Source organism: Prosopis cineraria, unplaced genomic scaffold, assembly GCF_029017545.1.
Source record: "Prosopis cineraria cultivar Desert tree isolate PC_DT_omini unplaced genomic scaffold, ASM2901754v1 PC1, whole genome shotgun sequence".
Classification (NCBI taxonomy): Eukaryota; Viridiplantae; Streptophyta; class Magnoliopsida; order Fabales; family Fabaceae; genus Prosopis; species Prosopis cineraria.
In genome coordinates this window covers 7,567,910-7,582,729 of record NW_026555332.1, presented here as the reverse complement: position 1 = coordinate 7,582,729, position 14,820 = coordinate 7,567,910, and the positions used below count along the sequence as shown (strand labels likewise).

The 14,820-nt window shown below is 34.7% G+C and overlaps 1 protein-coding gene across 1 annotated transcript; it reads right to left on the bottom strand.

Moving 5' to 3' along the window:
- Positions 1-497: 497 nt before the first annotated feature.
- Positions 498-13,455, bottom strand: LOC129318160 (cell division cycle protein 27 homolog B). Its single transcript, XM_054962780.1, has 16 exons — positions 13,257-13,455; positions 12,259-12,331; positions 11,645-11,754; positions 11,390-11,436; positions 10,295-10,392; positions 9,098-9,408; positions 8,692-8,847; positions 7,923-8,139; positions 6,705-6,931; positions 6,497-6,562; positions 3,595-3,714; positions 2,714-2,790; positions 2,046-2,165; positions 1,738-1,957; positions 1,365-1,646; positions 498-903 (listed from the first exon to the last, which is right to left on the bottom strand). Exons 1-16 carry the CDS (start codon positions 13,359-13,361, stop codon positions 853-855), a joined length of 2,280 nt encoding a protein of 759 aa, XP_054818755.1. The 5' UTR covers positions 13,362-13,455; the 3' UTR covers positions 498-852.
- Between the last annotated feature and the right edge of the window lie 1,365 nt (positions 13,456-14,820).

The following is a 14,820-nucleotide window of genomic DNA, read 5'->3' as shown; positions in this document are numbered from 1 at the left end:
TTGAATGCTTGTAAGATAATAAAATTTTCACTACTTTAATTATAATCTATATTGAGAAAGAAATTATTAAAACATTTATTGTAAACAAGACATGATAACTAATGATTTTTATACCAAAAAAATTCAATGAGCAAAATTTAAAATATATATATATATATAAATTTATATATGTGTAAAATTGAAAATAAATATATATGTTAACATATTTATATTATATTGGTTATATATAAATGTATGCATGCATGTATGTATTTAACTTCCCCTTAATAATGTAAAGACCACAATTTGATGCTTTGTAGTTTGCAGTCTAATGGGTCGTTTCTCTGCCAATTTCAATATGGAAAAAAGTTGTCAGGAATTTTCTGAGTCCAGTCCCACCGGAAAAAAAAAATGGAGGTAAAACAGCAAGGGAGTTACTAATATAGTTAACCAGGGACTACAATCCAAGGGCATGATTTTATGAACAGCAGCAGCAGCAGCAGCAAACATTACCTCACTTTGCGGGGTCAACGAACGATTTTATGAACAATTGAATGAATAGACTTGATAATGATACAAGTAATACGTACATCTACTCGTACAAGTAAGGGAGCTTCTCCCATGAAAGCTTGCATCAGGTCCTCTAATACTCTTAGTATGCTGAATGTGCTACAAAACTGAGGTCTCTTTCTAGACAACAAAGTGATAGATATAGCTGCATGAATGAATGAATACTCTCAATCAAGCATTTGTACAGCCTTTTTTATACACAATCAGCCGAAAGCACAAGCGGGGTCAACTCGTTCTGGCCCAGGGATGATGGAAATCACATCTTGTGTTAGCTGTTTAGAACTTCATTTCTTCACAGAGCTATTATAAGCTGTCTTCAATGTCATCAGGTACATGCAATTTCTCTATTGCAGCCTGCCATGAGGAAATAACAAGTACTCAAGTTGAATAAGTATAAGAGAGCATGAATTTCAAGAGCTGGTTATAAAATTAGGATCAATGAATAAGACAAGTTTTTAGACTGGTTAAATCTTAAGATTATAAACTGTTGGCAAAGAGGTTTAGACGGCTTAATGCTCAACCACTCAACAGACCTGCAAGAAGTTCCTTCCAGTTCTGGACCTTTTTTTTTTTTTTTTTTTTGAGTTCAGGGATTGTTTTGTCATATAATGAACTTTAACTGGTAATTCTATGATTGAACCTTCGCTCAATGAGTTAAAATATAGTTTCTCCATATGTGCGTGCGTGCGTGCGTGCGTGTAAAAGACAACACAAGTTTTAATGCTTGCACCTAATCACAATCAAAAAGATTGGTAAACTGCGAAAGTGGATGGCAATTTTAGGGCAAAGGATTTGGTGTTGGAAAAACAAATTACCTTGATGGCAGCAGCATCAGTTGCGGATGGTTTCAAATCCAAAGCCATACCATAGTGAAGCATTGCTTTCTGATGCATGTTACGCCTCTTATAGATCTTGCCCATCAAAGCATAGACACTACTTTCGCGTGGAGCATACTCTTTAAGTTCCTCTAGGACTTCCAAAGCTTCGTCAAATTTCTCCAAGCCCATGAGTATATTGGCCTTCTGATACATAGGAACAGGGTTTTTCTTATCCGCTAAAATCGCCCTCTCCATGATCTTCAACGCTTCTTCACTTCTCTATCAAATCATAGAAGCGTAATTTAAGAATGATGGATATACAAATTCAAACAAGGAAACCACTCATAAAATCAGCCTGCAAGAGATTAACCTTTAATGCATGCAAAGCAGTACCAAGGTATGACATTATAACAGAAGAGCGAGGATTAATTTGGAAAGCCATCCGAAAATGATGTTCAGAGAACTCAAACTTCTCCTGGCGAAGATATACCATTCCAAGTCCATACCAGGCATTGTAGTGTCTTGAATCAACACTTAGTGCACTCTGGTAGCACTTAATTCCGTTCTCAAAATCTTCAAGCGCTACGTACCTACCAGCAACAAATTACTAGAACATATAGAGTTGCTGAAAATGTATGACAATATATAAGATCATGAATAAAAATAACATGTTCATACTCATGTCCACAAAGGGTGTGCGCATATGCAAATCGGGGATTTAGTTGAACAGCTCGTTGGAAATTCTTCAGCGCAGTTTCGTGATCTTTCTGCAGGCTGTAGCAATTTCCCATAGCGCACCTACCAGAGCAATTCAACAGAAATGTCACGCCAGAGTAAATCACAAGCGTACTGCAGGAGCTAAGAAAAACAAGCTTTCAATTTGAGCTAGACAAAATACATTTACACTAACATCGATAGCACCAACAAAAAGATACAATCCTTGAGCCCTAATACTGTGGCATCACATCACAAAAGAATAGTGCAATTTTTTTAAATGAGGTTCGCAAATTTTAGCTTCCAGCAGGGAGAGAAAGACATTGGTTTAAACCTTATCGCAATATGGGGAAAAAATTAGTGACAAGTGACATTGAGTTCAAGAAAAATAACTCCAGTCAAGAAAAATAGAAGTTTTACACAGCAAATCACAATTTCAATATGCCTAAATGTGGTATCATATATCAAAAAGAAAAATGCACATTTGTCTTAGTAAGGGGTGCAGTTTTAGCTCCAAGTGATTGCATAGAGAGAGAAAAACCTTTTGGACCTTGCATGCAGAAAAAATATCAGTGAGAAGATAGATGAAATTTATACCATCAAATAATCACAAGACAGTTCAACATGCCTACCAAGATTGAGGAGCTAGGCGATCAGTTGATATCAGTTCCTGTGCCAGATAACTTAATTTCATATCTTCCTTTAAATGCTGCAACAGCGGAAAAAGTCATCTCTACAAGTAATGTGAAGACTCAAGACTAGAGATCAAGTAGGAGATATTTTCACAAAAGCTAGAAATGAACCTCAAGTGGGTCATATTTATAACAAGTTGAGCATGATTATAATCTTCTTATAGTTAGTATAGGCACAATTATAAAGATCCTCATAACTATAGGAAATTACTCAATAATATACGTTTCCTTTCCTAAGGGTCCCAATCTTGTACATAGAGAGAACTATTCTCATGAATAAAATCATTGGATCATTTGTTAGACTCTGATTCTCAGTAATAAAGAGACTACTCAAGGAATCTGCAATCAGTTCAAAGAAGAGCTGCGAGAAAGCAAAAAATTCCCATGTTTAATGCACAGAGAGAGAGAGAGAGAGAGAGAGAGAGAGAGAGAGAGAGAGAGAGACCGATGCCTTTGTTACTTTCTTACATATATGTGACAACACTTTTGCAATACAATGGCTAAAATCAATATAACATGAGTAATGGGATCCTATTCAACTGCTAAATTACTAAATGAGAAGACAAGTTAGGAGGTTGCTTCGGTGGTTAATTGGAGTTGTTTGGCTAACCACTTTATCTAAATATACCAATGTACCAAGGGATGAGGAGGACAATTGTGTTGGTTACTGAACTCTTTTCACCTAAATCTCCCTCTTTCTATCTTTTGTCGTTTCGGTTCTTTTTCATGACATTCTCAAGGAGGCTATATAGAAAGACAAATCAGCATGCTCTATTTTCAGAAGAATTGGTATTTTCTACAACATATTATACTTTACTCACATAAAGGACTGTTGAGTATATATCCATTCCTTCCAAGCTGTAAGGTGTAATCTGACGAGCATGGCAAAAGGCCTGATCAGCTTCCAAATAATCAACTAATTCAAAGTACGCTTTTCCAACCTGCAATGGCACATAACAGAGTAGCATTAGAGTCAAACGCACCTCTGAAAAAAAATGTAGCATAAGAAACATCCAAGAATAGAGAGAGACGCATAGGTGAACAAGCTCTATATAGAGTTATAAGACTACCATATCAAAAAAAAAAAAAAAGGCAAGCCATTCCTCAGAGTCAAATGAAAACCTCAAGGAATTCGAGAACTTAAAATTGAGAGGATGCAATATTATTTGAATAAGGAAAATGAGTTAATCTCCATTGTCTGAGCACAAGTGATTTCATGATGGCATTGAAGTTATAACATCATAAATTCATAAATGGTTCCAGATCTCGTCCAGTACAGTTCATCTTCTCCTCTGCCCGATCATTTACCCAATGTTTGGAGTCCAAAAGCTTTAAATGGAGACTCATGCCTTTAAAGTTTGAGAACGTGTGGCTAATTCCTCATGCTGATCAACGTGATTTTTTGTTCTATTCATCTGCCTCGAAGAACTAATTACATTGAAAGACCCAATCTTTGAATTCTCTGCCATCAAATCTTTGGAATTCAATTTTGGTAAAATTTGTCTGGAAATGCATAGGACAGTTTAGTGAGCATATAATAACACCTCCTCCATTGATGTTTGTTGTTACCACCAATAGCATCTCAATGGGACTCTATCCTGCCTGGAAAAGTTTGGATGCCATCTCAAAAGTAATCCTCCCATTCTCATCATTGAATTTTGCAGCTCATTCACCTCACAACAAATTTGCCCCAACTCTTGCTCCACCTCTCTTGACGCCTTGTCTCTTCTGCCATAGCCCTCCAAGATTATCCTTAGATACCAATTTGGAACAAGGAGAGGGAAACTAAAGCCTTGAGCTATTGTCACACAATTCTATTATTTCATCCACGCCAATCTCTTTCCCAATTTCCTGTATTTATAAGGATAAGCAGGTAGTTACACTAATTATTTATTCCTAACAATTATTATTAATGAAATTCTTTAGTAACTAATAATTGAAACTAACTATAATCTCATGAAACGTTATCCAAACTACAAAGTAAGAATGATTTAGATCATAATGGGTGCAATGCCTACCTCATGCTTACTGCTTGAGTACAGCCTAATTCTTGCACCCATTATCAACCCCCTTGAGGCCAAATACTCATAGGCCTTGTTTAGTACGAGGCAATAGGTGCTGATGGAATGGAAGTGGGTGAAGGAATGCCCATTTTAGGTGTATGGTGCATGAGGATGCACATTCCAAGGGAATGGCCCACTACCTCATTTGATGTAATCCCCATTCCATCAGCAAACCTTGAGGATGGGGATCCATTCCCAGGAATGATTTTTTTCCAGACCAACTTGTCCCTATAATATTTCACAAATCCCCATTTTGCCCATAGCCTTAATCCCTCCCCCTCTCTCAATCGACAATGGTGCTCAAGAACTATTTGAGCTTCATCAATGGCATGGACAAACGAACCATTGCATTTGCTCGCATCTACTTGCCTGCTTGCCGATGAACCATGCCTGCTATCATCATATCTGCTCACTTGCTCGCCAATGGTGGGGAGAGGTTGATGCCTAGCGATAGTGAGACAAAATCAAAGCACCTAACCCTCCACCATTATTGAAAATTAAAACCACAAACAATTTCAATGTCATTGTGGTTGGCTTCAACTACAATGATGTCCAATGTCACAAGTCTCTATCTTTGTCACTGTTCACATCTTCATCACCATTTGCAAGCTTCTTTCACCATTCCTTCATCCATTGCAGATCCACATATCTACTTCATTAATGTCTTTTTTTTCTTTTTAATCTTGCATATATTGATTTAATGATTCAGGTTTTGTCATGTGTTTTGGATATGAATATTTTGATGGATTTGATTTCTAGAAGCGAGAATATTTGGATTTTGATCTGCAATTGATGCTTCCAGTTGCTGCCATAGTTGAGGAAGAAGATCAACCTAGTGGGACAGCGTGTTGGGTTGGGAACCGTGACTGAGATTAGCTTTTTCCCACTTTGGCATGAGTAAGGGTAATATGGTATTTTGATGTTATAATTATGAATATTAAATAAAAATTAGTCAAGCATTCCCATAGCATACCAAACATGTTTTTAAAGCTCATTCTTGTTCCTATTTCTATTCTCAATCCCATTCCCTCAAAATTCATTCCAACATACCAAACAAAGCCATAGCTCCTCCTTCATTCCAACTTATGATGAATGGAATAATTTCTGAAACAGTAAATATTGCCAAGGTCAATTTAGGTCTAACTTGATAATATAATCAAAGGTTTATCATTAACAAATATTGTTTTATACTTTCAGTTTGCTGTTTTCAAGAAGGGTAAATAACTAAATATAGGTCTAATGCAGGGTGTACCCATTGAACATCTACCTTGCAGAGTTGGCAAGTTCATCAGGGGGTAAAAAAACAGCTACAAAAAGCTAAAAAGTTTTGCATGTGTGTATCTTCTATCAAAGTTATAGACTTGTTACAGCCTCCGATCAAATTGCAAAATTCACAAACCACCATCTCAATATTCAAGGTTTATTCCACGTACCAAGAGAACCAATATTGTGAGAGTCACATGAGATTAAAATCTGAAATATGATAAAAACACATCAAAAGTTTAATTGAAAAGAAAATAGTAAAAGGCAACTGAGCCCCAAATGCATCAGAACTTGGCTGGCTGTCATAAGTGAAGGCATCCTTTCCTTTTCTAAGCAGTCAACGGATTGAAAGAATCATAAGAATGATGATAAATCTTTAAATCAATGCTTATGTTACCTGAGAAAGAACCCAGCCTGTATTGTAATGCTTATGTGGAAGTTTCATATATGTTTCTAGCGCATCCTGATATACCAATAAACAGACATGAGAAAAAATTCAGGAAAAACTATTTTCCTCTCAGGTTTCTTCTCATCCCCATAGTTACAATAAATCATTAAATATATAAATACGAACTTGCTTTCCCACCAAAATAACCAATTAATACCTGGCACCTATACAAGCAGGCAAGTCTATAGCCTTCACCAAGAACTCTCAATAGGCTTAATACTTCTGAGGCACCTGTGATGACTTTAGAAAGACTCAAAACTAGCCCACCAACTGAAAAATTGGATCCTTCTTGTTCACAAGATTTAGCTTCAATCACAGGTGATAAACTTGCAGTTGTTGAAGAAACATTTAAACGAGAATCATCAAGAACATCATTACGACTCCCTAAACAATTAATAATTGAAGAGGTATTAGTAATGTAGCTGATAGATGCTTCCCCATTATTAAAATAAGTTCAGTGGGTTCATAAATGATAGAGTAAATTTTGAACAATCCTAAGAAAAGGTGCAAAAACTAATAATATCATTGAAAATGAAAAATCCTTCCTTGGATAATTAATATGATCCAGTAAGAGATTAATCCAGCAAAATCTTTACCAGTATAACCTTATATTTTTTGGAGATTGGATTTCAACATAGGAATGGCAGCAGATATATATTGTTACCAGATATCACCCATTTAAACAGAATATTTAGGCACTGGACAAAAGCATCTGTGCTTTGAATTTGCATTCTGATAATATATTGTAAGATGTTAAAAAGTATACAGCGTAGTAATACACAATGGATTGCCCCCATAAATTGACAGGTACAATAAGTACAAATGGAAGGGAAGACAAGGAAGGAGTGGGCAGTTAAATAACCACTTTTCTTTCCCTTGTCTGAACCTTATCTTCCACATTGGAAGAGCTTAATAATATAAAGGAGGGAGAACCATGTACATGCAAGGTTAGTTGAAAAACCTTCATTATTGTCCCTTGCTTATATAACTCCCAAACAAGGAATGGTTTTGATGAAAAATCATTTACCACCCCTCCCCCTTCTTTTCAATAACTCCCAATTAAGGTAGCATCATAAAACCTTCCCTTTCCCTCACCTGCATTGTCCCCCATCAAGTATATCATTTGGGGACTGACAGCTCAAGAATGGAGGATAAAGCAATTGATGGTTTCCTTGCTGCCCCCACTCTTACATCAAAATATCAAAAAAGGAGGATAAAGCAACAAAAGAGACCTGGCATTACAAATTAGGACACAATTTATGATGAAAATAAATTACTAAACTGCTATGAAATCAGGACCATAGCATTGGTGAAGGGAGATATTTCCATATATGTTCACAAAGCAGTTTCAATTTCATGTCTAAAGATTCACCACCTTCGTCAATGTTTTCGTTGGCCCATGATATCCCTTTACGAATTGTTGTGTTACGAAATGCCATGGAGCTAAACTTAGAACTTCCAAGATACTTAGAAGAGTTATTATTTCCATTTCCAGATACACTTGTTGTGCTAGCATTTACATTTACACTTGCATCACTAGCAAGTCTTGTGCTACGTCGAAGCCCTGAATCAGAAAATAATCTACCAGAAATCTGAAAAATGAAAGACAACAGAATTGGTGAGAAGAAGAAACCTCAATATCAAGTATATCCATAAGTAATCAATCATTGAAGCAAGTATACATATAAATGAAGACATGCTGTAAATTTTTCAGAACTAAGTTAATTAGAAGTTCTGCTCACAATGTGTGGAAACGTAATTCAATGAATATATAAAGATTATAAATCAAAGCTATGGGTCATGGACTTTATAGTTGATATCAAAACCAGTAAAGGAGAATCAATAGGGCCATGAAATCAAAAGTTTGACTCAGAACCTGAATATAGCTTATAAATAAATTTAAAAATATAAGATGCAAAATACTGCTGCCAGTTCACATGTTACACCCTATACAAACAAGTGCTAAGTGCCATCACTGTCTGAAGAGATGAAAGTTTCCATAATCAGCAAGGTACTCTAGTCTCAAACACTTTTCAAATTAATATTTCTGCAAGGGGGGGTTATGAGTTTTTTTTTTTTTTTAATTAAGCAAACTTGCACAGGGAAGTGAAATGACAACGACTGATGGCTCAACAGTCCTCAACCTTTCGTAACTTTCCCTCATCCACAAACTTTCTTCGAGGAGCTTGGATAGTTGAGTTCACTGTTGACTTGGGAGAACTGTCAACACCAAGCGTGCCAAGGTTTGGGCCGTTGGGCTGCATATTCCTACACAAGGGAGGTGGGGCAACACTTGACAACTGCAAAAATCATTTTAGAAAGAGGATATCAAGCAATAACATCAAACCAGTTAACAAAATCACGTTATCTTCTGATTAATCATAGAAATCAACTAAAATTACAACTAATAGTCCATATTATCATTGCTCAAAATGGTAGAAAATGTGACTTGGTAGGTTAACAGTTTATTATTTCCATAAAAGTTCCATAAACAATTCAGTGGAAAAACAGAAGCTAATATAGAGACAATAAAAAACAAGATGCAATTACCTGTGCAGCCATTGGAGAAGGGGTATTATAAAATGATAGGTTGGAAGGACCACTATTACTAGGTTGACTGGCAGCTCCTCCTGTTATAGATGCTCCATTGAGATTTCCAGGAACATCCTTTAAATTATTGCCCTGCACATGTCTTAGATGCCTTGGACTCATATCTTCTGAGGCATAGTGTTTGGCAGCAACCACATTACGGTCCTCAGCTGATGTATGCAGGCTTGCAGAGGCTGTATCATTTAGGTATTGCTTTTGTATTTGTTGAGCAGCTGCTTCACCAAAAAATGCAGTTGCTTCTTCAGCAGAACCTAACATTTACAGAACAGAATCAGGAAGATGGTGGTGGTGATCATGATGACAAAATATAGGAAGGAAAAGAATCATTACTTGATCCATTCATTTTGACAAACACTGGAACGGCCATGTAATGAAAATAAGGTTATTTTGCATTGGTTAGTTCCTCATATGTTATATGCATGAAATTTAAGATAACAGAAATATAGTGAATGAGTAGGCTTGCACAAAGGCAGAACATTCACAAATCCAATGGGTTAGCCCCTCTTCCCAGAATCATTCATAATAACATGAAAATAGAGGTTAGCTTCAATATAGAGGCTTCTACCAATAACCATAAATTTTTTCTTTAAAAAATAAAAAAAGGTAATGATAAACCGTTACAGTAACAATGATTCCTAAATAAATAATAGTAATAAACTCTTAATACTCTAGCTGATGATAAACTTTTCTAGATAAAGAATAACTCCATGTCCAGAAGTTTCACTTGAGTAGGCTCATTAATACTCCCCCTCAAGTTGAAGAATGAAGACCATGCAAGCTTCAACTTGTTTCAAATAAAACCCTATTCAATATAGAATATGTATGTATCCAGAAGGGGACACCTAGCTGTTGCACTGAAACTAAAAAACTTAATCTCTCTAACAACATCCTCAGTAAACAAACAACTTTCACAATTGTTTGACCTGTTTCTCATGAGTGACCTCCTTAAGATTCTCTTAACAGCTGCCCTCCCTGACTACATCATCTAATAACAATGATACAACATCTATAAGTCTTCAATATACATCTCGAGTAGTCCTCCCAACCTCAATTAAATGAACAAGGTTCTCTAATTTTTAAGCCTAAGGAGCACAGGTAATCAGGTGAGTGACATTAGTATCATGGTATCTGACTCACCTAATATGCACAACTCATCAAATGCAGACCACATCAGTGGATCCATCGATAGCGCCTGCTTAAAATGATGTACAGCACTTCTCCTTCTGTCAGTGTACCTGAAAAAGACAAACAACAAGTTGAGGGAACAAAAAAGGATGACCTTTCCAAGAGGTAAAGTAAGAGTAGCAATGAAATAAAATATTTGAAGATGAGGATCCAAAGGAAATCAATCCCCCAAAAAGAACAATAACAAGATAGAGATTCAAAGCACAATACAAAATCATGGGAATCAACAAACATATATCAAAGTAACAGGGGATGCAAGGAGGTGATGAAGAGAGTGTTTTGAAGAAGATCTGTGCTGAGAAAACAATTAGGGAGAATGACAATTGAGGTTCTCTCAAGGGAATTAATTGTAATAAGGGCACATAAGTTCTGCATTCACAAGACAAAATCCGATGTAAAACTCATGGGCCCTTATTATGATAAATTCCCTTGAGATGGCCTTCAATGTCATTCTCCCAAAAAATTATTTCATCTGTAATACATCTTGTAGATAGGGACACCTGCAAAAGTCTTGAACATTATTGATCAAATCAGCATTTTAGCTTAGCAAAATAGATGCCCCAAAACTGGTTTAAGTTCAAGTTCCAAGTGTTCAAATTGAATCATGCAACATAATGAAGAGCATCCTCAATGGTTTGTCTTATCCAGCAAGCAGTTAATTATCTGTCACACTAAGAATATAAAGTACCTTAGTGATAAACCTACCCATAAAAACAAAACACGTTTGGCTTTGAAGGTATGAATATCAATACAGTCCCAAAAAGCATTATAAACACATTTTGTTAAAGCAGTTTTTGAGACTGTCAGGCCTTACATAAATCAGTTGCATGAGATAATATTATTCGGGGTCACAATATAACTATCATTCCATTTAACTTCTTGCATGTGCCAGTGAGGAAAAATTGATACTAAAGTTTCCTATTTATGAAAACTGACACAAATAGATCTGATTTAGCAAAGATCAGGTTGCTTCCTTTCACAAAAGACTGAAAGGATGATTCCCACAAAATCATAAACAGTTGATAGGACAGATGAGGCATGATCAACCTATAAATGAGTCCTAATAGATAATGACCGGCTGCACCATTTGGAACCTGCACAGAAAGATAGACAGCAAAAGAGAAAACATCATTCGCCTTCTTGTAGAGAAGAAACTCAAAGCATTACAAAGAACATTACAGAACCCACGTGATACAGAAAAATGCACATGCATCCAAGAATAGCCATCTTTACTAGAAATAAGACTGACCATGAAAAAGATTTAAATACATTAAAAAAAAATTTATCATATACGCATGGTACCTCTGCACTAGGTTCATTAGCAGGGCATAATGCTGCTTCAGCTTCCCTAAGAAGACCCATATGATAGCATGATATGGCAAACAAGTACCGGGATTGAGCCATTTGTGATCCTTCAAGCAATAAACAAGGAAAGAAAGATAAGAGAGAGATCCAATAAGAAACACTGCAATGCAGGGATAGCAAACAAAGGAAAGAATATGTTATCCTATATCCATACTCCCTCCATTCCTAAATATAAGGTCTATTTCAGGGTTTCAGTTGGGGCCTAAATATAAGGTCTCATTCCCTCTTGTTTCCCATATTAAATTTTTCCCCATGAAAACCCTATTTATCGGAGCATTTTTATCCCTACGCATTAAATTTTAGACACTAAATGGCAGGGGTATTTTTGGAAAAGAGCCACAAACTCTCTACATATTAATTATAAATGGCCAACTTACCTACTTTTTTGGATTCTACAAAAGTACAAATTAGTTAAGAGTGCCTTATATTTAGGACCAGGGGGAATATAAAAAAATTAAAGTACAACAATCAAAAGAAGGGTTGTCATATACAAATAAAACACAAGTGTATATTAAAAGTTGGTAAAGACTCTAATACTGCATGAAGCATACCCTTTAAGATATGGTAGGCAGAATAAGCTTGATTGCTCTGCAAATAACATCCAGCTAACAACTGCAAATTTGCCTGGACAAAGGAAAGTCAATAGTCAAAACTAACATGAAGGGAGCAAAAGATGACATTCCTCAGCAAGAGACAGTGAATGAATACCCTGAGAAAGGGCCTGAAACAAATTTCATTAGCGAGAAGTGCAGATCACAAGGTTTATAAGAAAGCAATACTGTTTTGAAAGCTATAATTTTTTTAGCAGTGTTTAGCAATGTGTCTCCCACGTGTTGAGTGTAATTGAATTTAAGGTACAGTGTTCAGTTACACTCAGGCAAGAGTTTCCATATAAGAACAGCTTCACAGAACGTGGTCAAAGGATTCTTGTCCTAAAGATAAGATCTTTGGAGAAACAACTCCATGTCACGCCATATAATCATTTGAATACACAACCAGATATTTACAAAGTTTATTTTAAGCTTAGTTAAGAGCTCTAATACGCTAAGAAACCCTCTCAGTAACACTGCAGTTGCCACTTCAAGTTTTGGAGGGATACATTATTGTCTATTACTAATTACTGTCAGAAAACTAATTAAGTTCTAAAAGCAAGTGAAACAACCCAGATTCTACCGATATAACCCTATCTAAACATATGATTAAACCAGATACTCTGATAGGCCAAGAGGCTACAACGCAAGAAGCCAAATCTTCTGAGAATAACCACCACTCCAGAACCTCAGGAGTAACACTTGATCAAATAGCTGTGTTATCAGAACCATCGATCTCCATGCATAAATAGCCGCAGCTTGCTAAGAAGCACAACGGAATGGAAAAAAAATATTGAACATTGCCAAGTTCTTACTCTTACTGTATCAATTTCCAATTAACGATTCTTACAATCACCCAAAAAGAGGGGGAAACGAACAAACAGGCAATCACAAGGTGAAGTCTCACTGGTAGAAAAAATATATATTATATATTTATGAGAAAAGAAGAAGAAAAGTACCTCAGTGGGAAACTCGGCACAGAGGCGCTCGCATAAAAAGATAGCGTTGTTGTGCATGAAATGGCGAAGACTCTTCTGCACACAATCTATAAGTATCCCTTCCATGGCTGAAGGGTTCCGAGGTTCGATTGTGAGAGAAAGAAGAGAGAGAAGGAGGGGGGGTTTCCAGTTTTTGTTGGGGCTCCTGGCGATCTCGGTTCAAATTTCAGGGCATTTCAAATTAGGTCACGTGACAGTTGAGTCATGAATTCTATACGTTGGAGAAAGGAAGAAAATATACCCCCTTTAAAAATATAAAATATTATTAATTAAATTTTATTTTTTAATAAAATAATTATTTGTTTTTAAATTAGTTTTATCTTTTTATATTTATTCCTAATAAATATTCTTCAATAAATATAAAATTATTTATTAAAAAAATATTTTTTTAAAAAAATAATGATTATATTTCGAAAGATTAAAAATGTCTTATATTTTTTAACACTCAATTTTTAAAAAAATATATTATATTTTTAAATGGAGAGAGTATGTGAAAAAATAACAATCTTCTCATCCCTTTGGATGGTTATTAAGATCATATTTAATCTTTAATTAAATTACATGTATAAAAAAGTCAGTTATTAGTAGTAAGTGGTTAAAATTATGATTTAAGTGCATCTCTCATTCTTTAACTTTTTACAGGATTTTATTTTGTTCTTTTAATTTCATAAAATAGTTTTTTATCCTCTAATCCTGTTAATTTTATAAAAAAAGTTCAATATTAAATGTTTAATAATGACCAATCATTTTTAAATGTTAGGTTGACATATTAAATCTGATGATTGAAAAGATATTTAGAAAATTAAAAAAAGTAAGCTGAAACTTTATAATAAATTTTAATAGGATTAGATGCTTTTCTTAATTAAAAAATGAAAATAAAATCTTCTCAAATTATATAAAAGACAATCTAATTCTTTAAAATATTATAATTTCATTGAAGTTTTTAAAGACTTTTATATCAATAAATTTTAAATTGAAAAGAATATTTTATCACAAATTATAATTTTTTGTTTAATTCTTGTGATTCTTTGAATAAAAGTTATTATTTTCTAAACAAAAGTTGCTATTAGAGCTTATTATTTTGAGAATCTATTTTTTAATAACAAAAATTACATTTAACAAGTTGTGATTTTTTTATTTAATTTTTACGATTCACAAAATAAAAGTTATTATTTCTCAAGAAAAAGTTGTAATTGAAGCCTATTTTTCAATAATAAAAATTACACATGATAAGTTGTGATTTCTTATTTAACTCTTGCGATTCACAAAACAAAAATTATTATTCCTTATACAAAAATTGTGATTGAGACTTGTTATTTTCAATAAGAGTAAAATGATCTTTTCACTTTAAAATTTATTAACATAAAAATTCTTAGGAATTTCAATAAAATCATGACATTTTGAGTTATTAGATTACCATTTATAAAATTCAGTAGATTTTATTGTCATTTTTCCCTTCTAATTTTCCCTTATTTCATACATGTGCGTGTGTATTTTTAGAACAAGAACAATAACCAACGTCCTG

Excerpts from the sequence above, each read along its gene's own strand:
- LOC129318160 (XM_054962780.1), bottom strand. The coding sequence starts at position 13,361 with ATGGAAGGGATACTTATAGATTGTGTGCAGAAGAGTCTTCGCCATTTC. Across the intron at positions 10,393-11,389 it reads CTATTAGGACTCATTTATAG|GTACACTGACAGAAGGAGAA; the intron begins GTTGATCATGCC and ends TGTCTTTTTCAG. Across the intron at positions 2,166-2,713 it reads CGCCTAGCTCCTCAATCTTG|GTGCGCTATGGGAAATTGCT; the intron begins GTAGGCATGTTG and ends TTGCTCTGGTAG.